This window comes from Erpetoichthys calabaricus, chromosome 2 (genome assembly GCF_900747795.2).
Source record: "Erpetoichthys calabaricus chromosome 2, fErpCal1.3, whole genome shotgun sequence".
Lineage (NCBI taxonomy): Eukaryota > Metazoa > Chordata > Cladistia > Polypteriformes > Polypteridae > Erpetoichthys > Erpetoichthys calabaricus.
In genome coordinates this window covers 171,514,497-171,533,757 of record NC_041395.2, presented here as the reverse complement: position 1 = coordinate 171,533,757, position 19,261 = coordinate 171,514,497, and the positions used below count along the sequence as shown (strand labels likewise).

At 37.5% G+C, this 19,261-nt stretch overlaps 1 protein-coding gene across 2 annotated transcripts in view; it reads left to right on the top strand.

Annotated features, from left to right (window-relative positions):
* The window catches only part of zgc:103559 (Allantoinase, mitochondrial), a 62,692-nt gene that overhangs the window by 33,475 nt on the left and 9,956 nt on the right, over positions 1–19,261 (top strand). For both annotated transcript variants that reach the window (XM_028794773.2, XM_028794774.2), the window contains exons 6-8: positions 3,322–3,415; positions 10,218–10,404; positions 12,057–12,195. In XM_028794773.2, coding sequence (XP_028650606.2) covers positions 3,322–3,415; positions 10,218–10,404; positions 12,057–12,195 — 420 coding nt within the window. The remainder of the gene's footprint in view (positions 1–3,321; positions 3,416–10,217; positions 10,405–12,056; positions 12,196–19,261) is intronic.

Sequence of the window (19,261 nt, the reverse complement as noted above, 5' to 3'; positions counted from 1 at the left end):
TCTTCCATTGGTCCTGGTACTCCAACTGTACCGTTGTCCTTTTCTGGAACAAGATACTGCCTTGTTAAAGGCCCACTTGGGATATCCACAAGTCTTAAGGGTTGTCTTCAGATGCCTGTTTTCCTTCTTCTTAGCTTCTGAGGAAGTGGAGATGTTCTCTGCTCTGTGGTGTAGAATCCTGATGACTCCTAGTTTGTGTTGTAGTAGGTGATGTGAGTCAAACAAAAGATACTGGCCAGTGTTGGTGGGTCTTCTGTAGATTTCTATTCATAGCTTTCCCTCAGTGCCAATGATGATTGCACAATCCAGGAAAGCCAGCTGGTTATCTTTGGAGTCTTCCCTGGTGAATTATATATTAGTGTCCACTGAGTTAATGTGGTCTGTAAAGGCCTGTACCTCCCGGATCTTGATCTTTACCCAGATGTCATCAACATAACTGAACCAGTGGGTCGGTGTCGTCCCTGGGAAGTAGTTGAGTGCTTTCTCCTCCATTTCTTCCATGTACAAGTTGGCTACAATGGGTGACACTGGGGAACCCATGGCACAGCCATGTTTCTGTCTGTAAAAGTCACCTCTGTACGAGAAGTAAGTGGTGTTCAAACACAGATCCAAAAGCAAGCAGTTTTGATCTGGGTTAAGGTTGCTCCTGGTTGTGAGGGTGCCGTCTTCTTCCAGTCTCCTCCTTACAGTTGTTAATGTAGCAGTGGTGGGGATGCTGGTGAAGAGAGATGTGACGTCAAAGTACACCATGGTTTCATCCGTATCTAGTTTCAGCTCCCTGATCTTGGAAGCAAACTCCTCTGAATTGTGGATGTGGTGGTCCATATGTCCAACTAAAGGTGCTAGGATTGTGGCTAGGTATTTGGCAATGTTGTAAGTGACAGAGTTAATGCTGCTGACAATGGGTCTGAGGGGGGCTCCTTCCTTGTGTATCTTGGGAAGGCCATAAAGGCAGGGGGTGGCCTCCCCAGGATATAAACGTTAATAGGTTTCCCTGTCAATGGGGTTTTCCATTTCAAGGTGTTTCAGGCAGTCTATCACTTTCTTTTTGTAGATGTTGGTGGGGTCCCTCTTCAGTTTTTCATATGTGTGTTTATCCTCCAAAGTGAGATTACTTTTTCATTGTAATCTGCAGTGTTTAGAACAACAGTGCATCTTCCTTTGTCTGCAGGCAGTATGGTTAAAGGACATTTTGTTGAAGGACAAAGGACACTCTTTTGAGGACATTAACATCCAGATATTGGATAGAGACGACAAGTGGTTTAAGAGAGGGGTGAGGGATGCTTTGCATATGCAAGCCAACAACCCCTCACTCAACAGAGGTGGAGGCCTTAGGCATAACCTGTCTTCAATTTATCATGCTGCCCTTTCATCCATCCCCAGGAAAATCAGGCCCAATTCACATCTCCACCAGGTGGACCACTCTTAACAACCCACTCTATGGGGGTAGGAGGGGCTGTTAAAAAAGGTGTGACGGTTACATCTATCCACATCTCCCCCTTCCTTTGTTTTACTCAATGAGCCTAATTAGGGCAGGTATGAAGTGAAACTAACCTAGAGGATAAAATTGTGGTCTCTAACAACATTCCTCAGACTGACGAAGCTGCTTGGATGAGCAGTGAAATGTATCTACCTAACAAGAAAGAAGTCAAGTTGCCATGACTCAACTACCAGATAATTTCACCTGGATGACTGAGAATCTTCACAGACAACAACAGATCAACTTTCCAGCTATTTTGACTCACATTCACTTATAACTTATTTGGAAACAAAATTACTTGAAAGTGGTTTTACAGACACAAAAACTAACTTTCACACTTATTTAACCAAATGCTAATTCATAGGCACTTACAGCTTTTACAACTTAATATTAACTTGCTAACTTAGCAGGCACGTATGTTAGTTATATTAGACAAATGACCTTCAGTTATATATATGCATTTTTCTCATGTACATTAATCTAATCTTGGCCAAAGTTAGGCAATGTTTAAAGCACTGTAGAGAACTCCATAATTTTCTAAGACAAAATGATGTAATACATTGCTTCAACGCCAAATTCCATTTCCCAGTTTAGCTGCAGTAAAGATCTAAATTTAGCTCTATCTACTGTCCCTTTCATTTGCCTAGCTACCTTCTGTTTATCTTGTATCACTGTTAGAAGTTAATCTGTGTTCCATTTGGATCTCATTCACTTGTAACGTGTGTCAAATATGCAGGCCATTTCTACATATACTGTCTCCACTTTGTCAGGTATGAGTGGTACAGCACATACAAGCGTATAGAATGTAAGTATTGTCTTGCAGAAATAAAAACTTAAGATTTCTATAATGCTATATCTAGGGTCTGAATCAATAAGCATACTTATAGACAAATTATTGCAATTTAATAATAGCAGTAACTTGGAGGACAATAAGAGGAACATTATTGACGTGTTTACATTATGAAGGTTGCCTTAAAATGGTTCTTTAATGAAAACACTAAGTATCTTGGTGTGTAGTATTACTTTGGGAACATTGAAAACTCAACTAGATGATATTTTTCAAAAGTTATGTAAACAAAAATTGACAAGATATTGTTGGGCTGAATGGCCTGTGCTCATGAGATTTCTCTTACATTATAGTATCTTGTGCATTTAAACTGTTTAGATGAAGCGTTAATACCTATTTCTGTCAACTGACTTTAAATCCCATACTCTGTAGAAATTTTACTTCTGCTCAAAAAATGTACCCATGGAATGTTGATAATAACAGGTTCTGCTCAGTGTTTATCAATCTAAGCAAGTACAAATGGAGTGCAGTCACAATGGTATTTTAGTTTGACATCCCCATTATTTCATTTTCAGCATATCTTTCAAGTCTGAAATTCACATATAAAACTATTTACACGTCTTCAACACTGCTCCAGCTTTCTAAAAAAGTAATTGAGAGTGCTAAATATCATCTTGTAACAAACAGAATGCATCCTGCAGAGGCAGGTCACCCTAGGCCAAGGGCAGTTATAACTTATATCAGGATAACCAAAAGTACACTTCTGTTTCTGGGTTCCTTCCTTGAAAACTTTCCCTTCTGTCTCAGCTCTGGCCTCTGTTAATCTATTGTCTTCCAGGCACCTGTTCACAATAGGCAGACATACAGTATAGTAGATAAAGAGATTGATTTTTCTTTTCCTAAATGAAGATAAGTTGTTTGTTGTATTTTTATTTTATAGTTTACAATATTTTATGTATTTACGAATGTATCCAATTAGTTATCTAAAAATGCTAAAAAAAAAACTTACAATAATAGTATGATAAAACAAAATAATAATTTTGCTATTTTACAGATCCTTGTGAATATTCCACCTTTTTGGATTCTAGGCCAGAAAACATGGAAGTGGAAGCTGTTCAGCAGGTCTGCCAGCTCTGTCTACGATACCAGTAAGACAATTAGGTTATATGTATTTGTAGAACTTAAATCTACAGCATCAATACTTTCAAACCAAAGCAGATGCAAACCTGTATAAGTTTTTAGTTTTAAAGTCAAATCACCTAGCAGACCAGATGTTAAAGGACACATTTCATATTAAATTCACTTTTATTGCAAATTATAGCGCTTCGCAGACTATGAAAAAATAGAATTACACAATTAAGAGTAATCAGCACATAAATACTAATTATTCATGTACAGCGCAGTAAGGAGTAATGAACAAACATTAGGTTATGTAATAAGATATGCTACAGGCCAGATGGCAATGGAGTTAGAGAAAAAGAAAAACTTCACTGCCATTCTGGATTTTTATAGGATTACAGCTTTGGGCAAATATTAGCCAGAGGGACATGGCTCCAGATTATTTATGTATGTATGTATTTATGTATGTTTGTCCTGTATGTGAATAGGTGTGCCAAAGTAGATACATTTATACATTGATGTTATGGTAAATATATTACAGGACCTTTGTTTAATTCTTCATCAAATTGATAGTGCTAAATTGACCCCGATGTAAGTGAGTTGGCCATGTTTAAGACTGTGATGGTATGATGGACAGCTGCCACAGCCAGGGTTAGTCCTTTCCTTCTTCCTAATGCTAATGGGATAAATGTCCGCTGTCCTTGACTTTAAGTAAATGGATGAATTGACATTTATTGCCGCTACAATTTACGTATGTTATAGGACTTTACTTGGCTTTTACGTTTTTGTATTTTTTTGTAATTTTTACTTTTTATCCTACAACATTCTGTACAATGCTTTTCATTTGACAATCTCTCCAAATGTGAATATTCTATGTTGTTTAATAAATGATGACAAACCCAATCCTAATGAATTTTCTTATCCAAGGAGATGCCAAGGATTACTTATTGTAATTAACGTTAGAGTGGGCTGTTGATCTTTGCATCCTTCATCAAAAGAAATGTGTTTTGAAGTGTATGAATGGAATGCATGTGTACACAGCAAATGTACAGTGCATTATAGTGTCAGTGAGAATTTTTGTATTTTATAGTTTACTAGCTGTGTTTTTCAAGTCAGTGAGCCTCAGTTATATTTCTGTTGGTAATCACATATATCAGAAATACTATGTAAAAAACTTTACATAGTAAAGTACTTTTCTTTATACAATATTTGTATTTTTCTTTTACCATGGGCTAATATACATAGTATTAAAAACCTTTCTTACTGGATCAGTTGCACAATATTGACTATGCTCACAGCCACAGAGCCTAGCAAATACTTTAGCTTTATAACACTTACTAAACACATCTTCTTTCAATTTCGACGAACTTCCCTTCTTTCACTTCACTTCTGCAGATAGCCTTCATTTGCATAAACTGGCACACCCCATTTCTCTGTGCAATCGCTGTCAGCACAGTGGACGAAAGGCAACGCAGTGCATTAGAATGTTCTGTGCTACAGTATTTTTAACGACAAATATCAACAAATAAAAAAAACGTGTTGGCTAGTTTTCTTTATCTACAATTTCACCAAATTTCAATCAAATCAGTCAAAGCATTTTTGAAATTTTTTGAATTTGACGCCTTCCCCATTTCCCATAGGCACAACAACACAATCCAAGCACAGCACAATGCACAAACAATAACTCTTCCTCTTTCTTTTCCTTCTTCTCTACTCCTTGGGTCAAGCTTAGTCTTCCTCCTCCCGACTCTGGCTCCCTGGTTAGTGGCTGCTGGCTCCTTTTATAAGGCTTACTTATTTCTGGCAGCAATTCTGGGTGTGGCAGAAGAACTGCCCATAAGGGCTCAGCACCTCCTGCTGCAGGACCCCCTAACTCCCCCCAAACTCCAACTGCCAACTGCCATGAAGCACCGCTGCAACACAGGGGGTTTGCCATCTAACGTCCTGGGGGGAGGTAACGCTCTGGCCATGCTTGCTCCCCCAGTCCTCCCAGTGTGGAGGCGCCCCTGCCGGGCAAAGGCCCTGGCCGCACACTACAACCCACTGTTCATTTCCATAAGAATTCTTTTTCTTCCACTGTTATAAATCATTTGAATTTTAAGCTCTTTATTTACAAAAAACAGAAGCACGCCTGTTTTAAGATATAAAAATGTAAATTAATAAATAATGCAAAACTTACCCACTTTCTCGAAAGCAACTCCTTTGCCAATATGCAAATTTACACTTATCATATTAGCATTCTGAACTGCTCTTGCACACTTTGTACAAGCAAAATTTGCACTTGCTACCAGAAGTCTACCCTCCATTTCACTACATCTTTTAAGAACCCATTTCAGACAACCCATGTATTGGCTGGATATTCTCTCAACATTCAACATCTCTACCACACATCCACCATGTGTTAATGTAACCATGTCTTCCACAATTCCTGCTGTGACACCTATATCATTGAGTTAGTCTTTCCTGCATATACTTTGAAACCTTTCACTCCTAAACTAGTTTTCCATTTCAGTGTCCTCTTCGATTTTGCTTCACTTAATGCCTTCAATATGAGATCTTCAGGAATCATGAGCTCCTATCACTTTGACAAAAAACAAAATGGATCTCTTACCACCATTCATGCTCTCTCATATATTAACTTCACCACAGACAAGCTAACCTCCCCACCTCTTGCAAAACCCTGTCAGACACCTTACCTGGATCTACAAATACATAATGTAGCTTCTGTCTCCTCCTCAGGAGCTTTTCCTGCATTTGCCTGATCAAAGATCACATCTGTTGCTCTCTTTCCAGGAAACCAATCATGTTAACTTTTATATACCTGCTTCTTTTCTCTACCACTCCATCAACCACCTTCACTAACTGTTTCAAATGCTTGATTTGACCCACACTGCAGTGGATGACATTTTCTTTTATATAATGGAATAAGCTCACTTCTTTCTAATCTTCAGGAATCTTCCATTCACATCCAATCATGTTCAACTCCAGACTGTCTGCTCCTTTTTGCATTTCTGACATCACACTCATTGGGCCTGCTGTAATACTATCGTCATCTTTTTCAGCTCTTTTGCAGCCTCCACTTTTGAAAAACTTACAGTTCAACTCATTCTGTTTTCTCATAATGAAAATGATTATCCTATTCATTTTCCTCATTCATCAACCTTTCCATATAATTCATTAAGGTGTCCTTAATATTCTTACTATCAATTATAATATTCTCTTCAGTATTTTCAAACAATTCACACACACCTAATAATTCTGAAACCTTATTCACTCTTGCTATCAGTGTGTCATGAAACAAGTAGGAGATATGAATTGTTTTGTTTAATCCTTTTAGGAGCGGCAAAACCTGAGATGCTCATGTTGGTGCGGTGGCACGCACATGCCAGATTATGATGCCATGCATACCATGCCAGCATGATTGTTGGGCGCCAGCTACACAATAGTCCGGTTGCACTGGATGAGGGTGTGTAAAAGGGAGTGGGTTAGTGCACAACGGATATAGAGAAAGAGAAAAACAATAAAAAAAAAAATGAAATCATGACAGAAAGCAATCTTCAACTCAGGGAGACATGAATGGTGGAGGATGAGGTGAGCAGCACCAGACTGCTGATCGATTTACAGGGAGCAGGGCAGAAGGCTGGAGGAGCTCCAATTGATGACTGTGCTCTTGGCAGCTGTGGGGCTGAAAAGGCAAAACTGATAAGAGGGAGAGAGATGTCACGGATAACGTAGAAAGGTCCTAATGTGGTGGCATCCAATATGACCAAGGAAGTTGTGGTGACCGAAGGAGGTGGCAGCTCCAGTTCCGTGGATACCGGCTGAGATAGTGGATCTGAGGGATGTGATGGGCTGCATTTATGGAATACCCATGGGTTCTGACAAGGACAGAAAATGACTGAGAAAGAAGAAAATTTATTGTTCTATCACTCCATTTGGAATTACTGTATTTGGAATATTCACACTGTTGTTTTTATGGAACAGCTTTATGTGTTTATTTATTTAATGTATTTGTAATTATAATGCTTTGCATGTCAGCATGGAATGCACTTTATTTTCTCCATGTTTTGAATAAACTGTTATTTATTTTTGTTAAGTAAGGCTTACTTGTTCACCCTGTCCATCCTCAGCTGTGACTATAGATATTTTGGGAAGCAGGTAGTGCAAATGCTGCTGGCACATGGGGCATCACAGAGTGTTTTAGCAGAGTTACTTCTCATACCCTCCTCCTTCAAGTTTCAGAGTTTCAGTGTTGGGATTTACTTCTTCTTTATTTTCTTCATGCCTCTGACTAAAAGCTCTCCTTCACTTGTGATGAATAACTTTCTCTCAGGCATCATTTTCACAATTTTCAACATATCCCAATTAACATTCCTCACCAACAGTCAGTCACACTTCTTACACCATGCAGATTCATATGTCCTTAGCTTGCTCTCCTTATTCTTAAACATTGTGTTGCACACAACCATTTCCATCAACTTACCAAACTCCAGAATCCTCTCATCTTCAATATTCCTTATAACAAAGCTGAAGCCTCCAATGACATCCTCATAACCATCTGAATGTGTGCCAACATGTCCATTTAAGCCACCACCCATTACAATCACGCCAGATGCCACCTCCATCAGCTTGTCTCAGAACTCCTCTTTTACTTCTTCACTTCAGGGAAATGATGTGGCATCTGCCAGCGTTCCATCTTACTAACTACAACACACTGATTCCCCTGTTCACCTCCACCATTTTGTCTGCCCATTTTTTTGTTACATGCACACTAACTCCAGCATTGCCGTCACTGTTCCTACATTGACCTATCACTGTTCTCAATAAGTACTGCTGCATCTTTACCTTTCCATCTTGTCAGGAGAGATGTACCCTACCTCTGTTCAGTACCTCTACAACTTTATCCAATCTCCCTATCATTCTCTGTAAACTCCAAGTTGCAATCCTTATACTCTTTCCTTTACACCCCTTCCTCACTCTCATTATTGTTCTTTCCACCAAACTGACACAGTGCATAATGTCTACGTCATCATGAACTGGGTTTCTCCTGTGTATTGGTGTCTGCACACCCCCCAACTCTGTCTTTGATGTAGGCATGTGGGAGCATACACAAGGTACTATTGGCTGTACACCAACTATTGTTTGTACCTCACCATGGAGATGCAGTATTAAAGCATAAAGTTTAAGGATGGTTTCTTTTTATGACACAGGGCAGTGACTTTATTATAATCCCATGCCGCAGAGTACAGTTGAATGCAGATGCAGTTGTGCTTGCAACAGTCAAAGCAAGGATAAAATCACCTGGAAGAAATTCTAGGAACTGTCTCCCATTATGACTTCTAAAACAGCTACCCTGGCGTTGAAGGGAAAGCTGCATGAGGAGTAGTATGCTTTACGGTAATAAGATATGGCAGATGAGGTAGAATCATAAAGCAAAGCTGGAAAGAACAGGGTTGAGAATGATCAGGTCTATATCCGGAGTTTCATGAACTTAAAGGAAGATAAACGCTGAGTTGAGCTGAAAAAAAAACTATGGTGGTCTTCTTAGTTCTAGTTGCACCTTACATTTTCTTATTTTGTTATTCTCAGAAACAATGTGTTTCACTAGATGAACAGTTGGTTATTTGTACTATCAGTTTGTCTTGTGCAGTTCTACTTTTCCAGTAAGATCACAGTTGTTCTTTGCAGAACAAAAGTCAACCACCATATATGTCTTGTTCTGTTCAACCAACAACAAATTTTCAAATAGAAAACAGAATGTTTTGTCATCATGACATTTTAAATGAAAGTTCTAAACAGAAGCCTTTTCCAAGGTTTGCAGAAGTGATATGACTTTACATTATAACCGACATGAATCCTTCAGAGGCTTATTTTCTGCAGGGATGCTGCTCACTGGAGTTTTTGTTTTCTTTTCTTCCGCTGTTAACTGGCCATATCTCAACAACAATGGATATACGCCATTTGAATAAGTTTGAAATTGCTTTGTTTACTATTCATTTAAATTAATTTCCTGTTTTATTTGTATACATTTTGCAATTTTGCTGTGAATTAGTTATAGTTGTCAACCTGCACTCAGTGAAGAGTGCTATATATAAAACTGTAATTGATAACTGATGAAAAAAAAAAAAAAATCTATGTTTATCAATCTGGTGGAGTGCCATGTGCTAGGGATAAGTTATCTCCATTAATGTTTCTCTTTCCAGACAGGCAAAGGAGCTTAGTTGCAGTACATTTTTTTGGTATATAGTTTATACTAATGCACCAAAGGTCCAATGGAATATTCTAAAAATAAACTGACATACCTTTAGGTTATCAGAAATTTATCTTGGCAGATGAGAACTTATAATAGCTGTGCAGTTTGACTAATTAGTACAGAAGCATAAATAAGAAACACATACTACTTAACTCAAAATCACTAAGAGCAGAGAATGGGTAATGTGTTACTCAGCCTAAAAATGATGTTAGATTCAAAATACCTTCATCATGAATTTCCAGTCATAGAAAGGTCCAATGTAACTGCAAAATGAGAATAAAATAATATTCTTAAACCCACTTAGTCCAGTCATTGGGTGCAAGGCAGGAAGAAGCTGTGAACAGGATTCCAGTCACACACACATCCATGCTCTCACAAGGACAATTCATAATCACTAATCAAACTACCACTTACAACTTTGATAATGTGGGAGGAAAACCAGAGTAGTTTAGGAAAGAGATATGGAGAATGTGCAGATTAAACACAGCAGTGTGAAGCCAAAATGATGAATCCATGAGGCAGTACTAACTGATGTGTAACTGTGAATATATAAATAAATGGCAATGTTTGATTTGTAGGGTCCGATGTCATATTGTTCACCTGTCTTCTGCAAAGGCACTGAGCATCACAGATGCAGCCCGCAAAGCGGGAGCTCCTTTAACTGTGGAAACAACTCACCATTATCTGAACTTGGCTGCTGAACACATTCCCCGAAGTGCAACTCACTTTAAGTGCTGCCCACCAATCCGTAGTCAAGTAAACCAGGTACAGAATCTGTTTTATATATTAAAGGTGTCATGGTGTTTGACCATTTATTTTAAGGTTTAAATCTGTGTAAAAATAAACTCACTGTAGCTCTAATATTAAAAATAAGTTTTGTTATGATGACATTACTGTTGTCAGAGCAGCCATGAAGTTAATATATGCATAGATCATTGTTTGTCCTTAGTGACTGTTTTTGAGCTGAATGTAATTTCATCCTAACCTCCTCCCACATTTTCCTTCCAACTCTGAATTAAGGTAAAGGTTATGTATGGAGCTGTAACTTTTGCAGTTTTTACTAACAAACAGCAAGAACAATTTGAAAGAGGTGTCCACATTGAATTTTTTTTTTTTTGCACAAATCAAGCAGATGACATAGATGTGAGGCATAAAAGTGTTCCTCATGATGATTTCAGGGGAGTTTTTTATTATTATTGAGTCACTGTAAAGGAAATGTTAATGACTCACACAATAGTTTACTGCACATTAAGTATCATACTAATTTCTAATTGTTGCCTTCAAGTTGTGGCATCATTTAACTTTCAGCATGCTTTGCTTTCTTCTTTCACTGACTGTGCGAGTACTTTTTTTTTTTTTAAACCTTTTAGCTTCAGTTTTCAGAGATTTATGGATTTCTGTTGTGGCAGGTGGCCGGGTGTGGTCATCAGCCGCCTGCCTATTTAAGGGGCCGCCTCCCTTCAATCAAGGCTGGACTCGGGTGAGGAGGTGGACGAGGTCGGAGAGGAGGCGGCGAGGAGAGGCCTGGAGTGTGAGAAGAGAGTGAGAAAAGAGAAAGAGAGGTGGCTAAGTGAAGCCTGGACTTTGGGAGACTGTTGGGGTTTGTGTGTGGTGGTGCACTTAAGACTTTGTATATAATATTAGTGTAAATAAACGTGTGGTGATGGCTGTAAATGTGTCTGCCTGTCTGTGTTCGGGCTGCGCTATTTCACACTGTCTAGAGTTATACTTGTGGTGTACAGTATATACTTTGACATGGTTTCTTCAATGAAAGAAAAATAACAACCAGAACAAATTGTGGATGCAACAGAATTTCCAAAAGGAAAAATGGGCATTTCTTGGAACTTTTGAAATCACCAGACTACCTTTGGTAAATCTCAGAAATGTCAGGCAGAGTACATGACAAATTTTGTTATTATCTTTTTCAAAAATAGTACAAAATGCAGCGTTGTCGTAAATATAGAACAGATTTTTGCCTTGTCTTTAACACTGTCCATCCTCTCTGCCTGAGAAATATGCTACTGAAATTTAGGGAAATATCCTTAAAGAGTCCTGGTCATGGAATACAGGACTATGTGTCAGGTATGGTGGTCGACAACACAAAAGCATCACAGAGAACTGCCCTATCTGTCTTTCTCCTCTTCATCTGTTTAACTAATTTTACGTATAATAGTGATTTATGCTGTCTTCACAAGCCCTGCAATAACTACCCCATCGTAGACTACATGAAGATGAGGATATAAACACTTTGGATGCATATAAACAGTAGACTGGATTGGGTGTACAACAAAGTCCTACTATCAGAAAAGCGGCTAGAGCAGACTCTTCTTTCTGGGAGACTCATGTATTTTAAACTGTACAACAAGTTTCCAAAATGATCTTCTCACAATCTATTCTTTCTTTTGTAACCTTTCCAGGAGAAACTGTGGCATGCACTAAAGGAAGCCCGTATTGACATGGTTGTTTCTGACCATTCGCCCTGCACTGTTGGTATGAAGAAACTAGGCACAGGCAATTTCTTGGAAGCATGGGGTGGAATTGCATCCCTTCAGTTTGGTAAGCCTGAATCCTGAATGAAACAATACCATAAACCAAATTCTGAGAATAATTTATAACAATAGCATCTGCAATTCCTGACATTGCTGTCTCTCATTAACATTTAAAAACATGTAAACTTGGGTATTAGTTTCAGTTTTAGCATGACATAACTTCAGCAGTGAATTTGCAAAATTGATCACTCTCATAGGTTTAGTCTGAGCTTCAAGACTGTCCAAAACACAATTTCATATCGATAAACTCAAAACCTATTTATTATTATTTTGTTATTTTTCACACTTTCACATAATTTTAAGATGATGCTACTCCAAATGTATAGAGTGTAGGAAATGGATGAATTCATGTATAGTTTAATTGAGGAAGAGTGCAGAGAAGAATAAGAAGAAGCAGACTCAAGTGCTTTTATTTGTACATTATATTCAAAATGCACATGTTAGGCTCTTTAACAGACATTCCACCTGGAGTATTCCTGAATACAAAAAAAGACATGCTGTATACATGGGAATGAAGATAAGAACAGAGCTTAACCTAGAAGTATAGCTCATGATGATTGACCTCCCTGCTGTTATTGGTCTGCCAAAGAAGGATTGTTATAAAAAGCCCATAAACTAATATATTTGATGAAAACCTGTACTGGTAGATGAGAGCTCACCCAGTTACCAGTGCCCCTCAGGGGCAGTAATATAGTAATGTATAAATAAACGCTCCTGAAGAGAGTTCCTTTAGGGATTTAGGAAACAATATGACCTCACAGGTGGCGCAGTGGTAGTGCTGCTGCTTTGCAGTAAGGAGACGGTGGAAGATTGTGGGTTCGCTTCCTGGTTCCTCTCTGTGTGGATAGCGCTTTGAGTACTGAGAAAAGCGCTATATAAATGTAATGAATTATTATTATTTATTATGAGGGTGTCTTATTTATTCAGGTCGCTGTATGGAGCCTTGAAGTACTTTAACTGCTACATAAAAAGGTAGATAAGTAGACCAGGGATGATTTTTAAAGCTTGTATCAGTCCAGGGCTCAGCCTCACTGTAGCAGCTGGGACCACCCAAGAGTTGCTTGGTGAAGTGTGAATCAGAACTTTTATTGGCATCAACTGACTGGAAACTTACACCAGAACATATAATAAACTATACTTGAAGACTTGAATTTAGAGTAAGGATTAGATTTGGGGCAATTATCACCTGACATGAAACAAAGTGGACAGATTATGGTAGAGAAGATTAAACATTTTACTGCAGAGGAATAAAACATATTTTGTAAACCAAGTGTTATATTCTGTAAACTTACTTAAGTTAGCAATTCAGCAGTATATATTAGTGCCAAGGTTTAGTTAATGTATATGGTGAGTATAAATTTCTCTAACATTTAAAATACTTTGTTTATTTGTTACATTTAGATGCTAGTCCTCTATCTGAGAGCTGAATAATTCACTTGAAGCAAACATACGAAGGGCACATATATACAGTGGTGTGAAAAACTATTTGCCCCCTTCCTGATTTCTTATTCTTTAGCATGTTTGTCACACAAAATGTTTCTGATCATCAAACACATTTAACCATTAGTCAAATATAACACAAGTAAACACAAAATGCAGTTTTTAAATGATGGTTTTTATTATTTAGGGAGAAAAAAAATCCAAACCTACATGGCCCTGTGTGAAAAAGTAATTGCCCCTTGTTAAAAAAATAACCTAACTGTGGTGTATCACACCTGAGTTCAATTTCCGTAGCCACCCCCAGGCCTGATTACTGCCACACCTGTTTCAATCAAGAAATCACTTAAATAGGAGCTGCCTGACACAGAGAAGTAGACCAAAAGCACCTCAAAAGCTAGACATCATGCCAAGATCCAAAGAAATTCAGGAACAAATGAGAACAGAAGTAATTGAGATCTATCAGTCTGGTAAAGGTTATAAAGCCATTTCTAAAGCTTTGGGACTCCAGCGAACCACAGTGAGAGCCATTATCCACAAATGGCAAAAACATGGAACAGTGGTGAACCTTCCCAGGAGTGGCCGGCCGACCAAAATTACCCCAAGAGCGCAGAGACGACTCATCCGAGAGGTCACAAAAGACCCCAGGACAACGTCTAAAGAACTGCAGGCCTCACTTGCCTCAATTAAGGTCAGTGTTCATGACTCCACCATAAGAAAGAGACTGGGCAAAAACGGCCTGCATGGCAGATTTCCAAGACGCAAACCACTGTTAAGCAAAAAGAACATTAGGGCTCGTCTCAATTTTGCTAAGAAACATCTCAATGATTGCCAAGACTTTTGGGAAAATACCTTGTGGACTGATGAGACAAAAGTTGAACTTTTTGGAAGGCAAATGTCCCGTTACATCTGGCGTAAAAGGAACACAGCATTTCAGAAAAAGAACATCATACCAACAGTAAAATATGGTGGTGGTAGTGTGATGGTCTGGGGTTGTTTTGCTGCTTCAGGACCTGGAAGGCTTGCTGTGATAGATGGAACCATGAATTCTACTGTCTACCAAAAAATCCTTAAGGAGAATGTCCGGCCATCTGTTCGTCAACTCAAGCTGAAGCGATCTTGGGTGCTGCAACAGGACAATGACCCAAAACACACCAGCAAATCCATCTCTGAATGGCTGAAGAAAAACAAAATGAAGACTTTGGAGTGGCCTAGTCAAAGTCCTGACCAGAATCCAATTGAGATGCTATGGCATGACCTTAAAAAGGTGGTTCATGCTAGAAAACCCTCAAATGAAGCTGAATTACAACAATTTTGCAAAGATGAGTGGGCCAAAATTTCTCCAGAGCGCTGTGAAAGACTCATTGCAAGTTATCGCAAACGCTTGATTGCAGTTATTGCTGCTAAGGGTGGCCCAACCAGTTATTAGGTTCAGGGGGCAATTACTTTTTCACACAGGGCCATGTAGGTTTGGATTTTTTTTCTCCCTAAATAATAAAAACCATCATTTAAAAACTGCATTTTGTGTTTACCTGTGTTATATTTGACTAATGGTTAAATGTGTTTGATGATCAGAAACATTTTGTGTGACAAACATGCAAAAGAATAAGAAATCAGGAAGGGGGCAAATAGTTTTTCACACCACTGTAATTATAGCAAGCATCACAGGTAGTGTGAGCTTTACTCTCACAAGACATCTAAATGGTGAGGTCTTTTATGAACTGAACAAAATTGATGGGATTGGTCAATAAACCTTAGTTCATCAATGTAAATTGGAGCAATATACTATATGGAACTACATGTGCAGTGCAAAGTCTGCACGAGTTTCTGTAATGAGAAATTAGTCACTTTTAAAATATAAGACAAATAAAGATTTTTAACAGTAACCTAGGACACCTTGATTGAGCCTGATATGGGCCTTTCTCAGATCATCTGGTTCCCCTAGCCATAGATATAACATAAAATGCTTGTGTTTTCTACAAAACATGTATATTAGTAAAGTGTTGATTCTCATATATTGTACCGGATCGGGAGTATTTTGGTTAGGAATATTGTAGCACATATATGGTTTGCTTCTGTGCCACTAGTACATTCCATCCATCCATTCATCCATCTGATGTTTTATCAAACCTGCCTAATCCAGTTTAGAGAATGCTGGAACCTATTCTGGCAGGATGGGGCAAAGGACACAAAACAATTTTGAATAATATGCAAGTCCAGCTTCTAGTGAATTCTTTCTGTTAATGGTTTGTTACAAATCAAGTCATTTTCAGTTTAAAACTGAGTCTGTACAAATTATGAAAAACAAGTACCATCTCTTTAAAACAAATGTTCAGGTCCATTACTGACCACAACATAGTTAGGCAACAGTAACATAGAAAGGCCCTGTTGGCCTGCAGTGGAACTAACGTCATTTAGGTATTGATTTACTATGTGGAAAATTACACATTAGCCATGAAGCTAACACAAGTGTTTGAGCAATCCTTCTTATTTAAATAGAGATAAAAGGCAAAGCAGTAGTAAATTCCACTGTTCAGAACTGTATTTACTGTGCTTATTTTTTCTTTTATTTAAATGTCTTTACTGTGTAACTACAATCTGAAATCTCAAAAAGTTAATGCTAGTTTACATTGTGATGAAAGGCAAATGAGTTTTGTATTGTACTTTTCACAAATGTACTTAATATGTTACATTTTTTTAAATGTGCTTGTCCCGTATATAATTTGAAATCTCAAAAAGTTAATGTTCTTTGACTTCTGAGCTAATCGCTTTAATAACACAGAACTTCAAAACATTATACAGAAAACAATAATGGAAAAGTGCATTAGTTGAAACCTAATTATTTTATTAGTGGGATAATTTCTTCTTCAAAACAAAAATCCTGGCAAAACCCCTCTGTTGAAATAACAACCATCAGCACGCCCCTTAAATCTCATTGGTTAATCTTCACAAGCCCAAAATGGGTGCAGCTTTGTTGCTTGTATTCTGATATCTGAAGCATTAAATCACAAGGGAACAGAACACCCTGCTTGTTTATTTAAAAGACCATTGACCATTATAAAGCTTTAAAAACATGAAACAGCTTGGTTTTTTTTTGTAATATTTTTTTGTCCATTTTCAGGTTTTTTATTCTCATAGCCTAAACTTAAGTACTGTATACTTGTGTTTTTAAATAAAGGCATCCTTTAAGCAATGATTTTTTCTTCATAAAAACTCTTTTTCATTTATACAGTAAAGAAAAATTGTAAACAATAAAGAGGGGTCTGCTTTATAAAAGTGGTGTATTGAAGTGTTGGGTGTGAAATGAAGAACCATTGTATCTACTTTTTCCTGACCAAGGCCATGGAAAGCTGAGGTCAGCTCTTGCACTAACTGATAAAAAGAAAAAAGCAATTTTTCTTCTCTGGAAGGGAAATCAGATCTTAGCAAAACCCATTCACACATTACACTTACACTAAGCTAATTTAAAGTTGTCAGTCACTCTGATATGTTTTTGTAATGTGTCAGGAAACCAGAATCACTATATCCAGTAGAACTTGATATATTGACATGTTATTGCCAAATGCTCCTTTGATAATCATTGTCCAGGATGAACTCCAATTATGAAAATACTCCAAAACAATCCACACTCCATAACAATAATTACTGAAAAGTAAAAATAACTTTTTTAGTCAAATGCTAATCTAATTAATAATACAAATAAACAAAATATCTTCTTATGGTTTTTACAGTTTGGTCAGTTGTTTTGATAAATATAATTACCAAACCCCCCCCCAATTTACTTCTGATGAAAAATCCTATTGTTAAATTAGATATAGGAAAAGCATTACAATTTTTTTTTACAAAATACAGAAGGCTATTCAGTCCATTTCAGAAATGTCAGGTTTCTCAGTAGGTGTGCTTTTGCTGACTGCTTTCCTGACACTCAATCTACCTTTACTTCTTGCACTCACAGGCAAGTCAAGACATATGTGCCTAAAGTTGTCCAGTACATATATGCTATTCACTGATCCTTAGCAATTTTACCAAAATAAATTTGAAAGCAGGATACCTTTTGCATCACCAAAATTGTCACACATAAGGGGGGGGGCTTACCTAATTCAGCTAAATAATTATTTCTTGCCTTTTTACAGGCAGTTGACTGAAGCAACCCTTTGTGAACTTGACCAAAGTGTTGCCATTTTATCTTCTTTTGGTATAGTAGCACATAGTTTTCTTCTTCATTTACTTGTCACATTTTTGGGAACACAACACACTACTTTTATTTTTTTGGTGGCGGCAAATCCTAACAATTAATTATAAGTATTTTCAACATTTTTTTAATTTAACATTAAAGTCAGCACTTTACCATCTTAATTTTGATTCTCTTTACCACAACCCTGTAATGATACCTGCATGTCTCTTGACCATAATTTATAAGAGTTACACCAATAACTTAAATTGCCGTACGGGAATGGATTTTTACAAGCCATATGTGGAAATTTGGAAGCAGAGAAAGCCCCTTGAGGCAGGGAAAAACATTTCTCAAAGGAAAAAAATAAATAAATGAACGAGTGATATTAAAACATAAAGAAAATTAATCACAACTTAGTACACTAGTTTTCTTTGTTAATCTCTTGGTTATTCTTGGTTGTGATATTAAAATATTATGTCAACTTCTCCCATTTTCTCTCTCAAATGGGTTATTCTTCATTGGGAAATGTTCCAAATCATGCACAAAGCTAGAAGAGACTGAGAAAAAGTAAAAAAAACTGCTGCAAACTGTCCCTACATCTGCCACATGCAATAATAAAACCCAGTCAGATAGTGAGAGCAAACCTAAGCTTGAGGAAACATTTTCTGATATGGCTTATCACCCAAGCAGAAGTTAGCAAGCATCAGCACAACTCCACAAGAGTGAAAACCCAGTGCTCAATTACAATTACTGCTATGTCAAGAGTGTGAAACAAAGTGAGTATTCCATTTCGTTTGAGGGTGAGCTTATACTGGACCTAGGACCATGTCAGGGCCCCTTCCAAAATGTGTAAAGGAAAGTTGTAGCCAATTGTTGTGCCCATAATTTATTCTTCTCAATGGTGCATCATCATGCACCGCAGTAAAGTTGCTTTTTGTCCTCCTGGAAACCAAGTTTGTTGTTTAACATCTTGGTTGCTCAGATACAAGATTCTGACAGAAGAACAGGGAAAAAGCATTAACAAGATTAATCCATTAAATTTGTTCTAGATTTATCTGACTTTTCGCCTAAGCAGCGAACAGACAAATCACAACTTCAGCAGACTTAAATTAAGACATCCCTCAGTCTTCAATGAATGCCCTGTCATTACTTATTATTGAGAAAGCAGTAACTAAGAGGATTTACTTCGACCGTGTCATTGAGACATTTGTGAGGATTAAGAAAAGAAAAACACACTTTAGTAGCAGTCTTTTATTACTTGGCAAGAAGATGCATCAGGAAGTAGGCCTACATTTTCTCAATTAATTACTTAACTCAAATATATATTTTTCCACCTAAAAAAAACTATTGCTAAAATTATACACATAAATAGTAAATGAAGTAGTTGTCATGCATTGACAGGTTTAATGGGGGTGTGCCTTTAATACAAAAGCAAGCAAAAAAAATAAATAAATAAACAAAT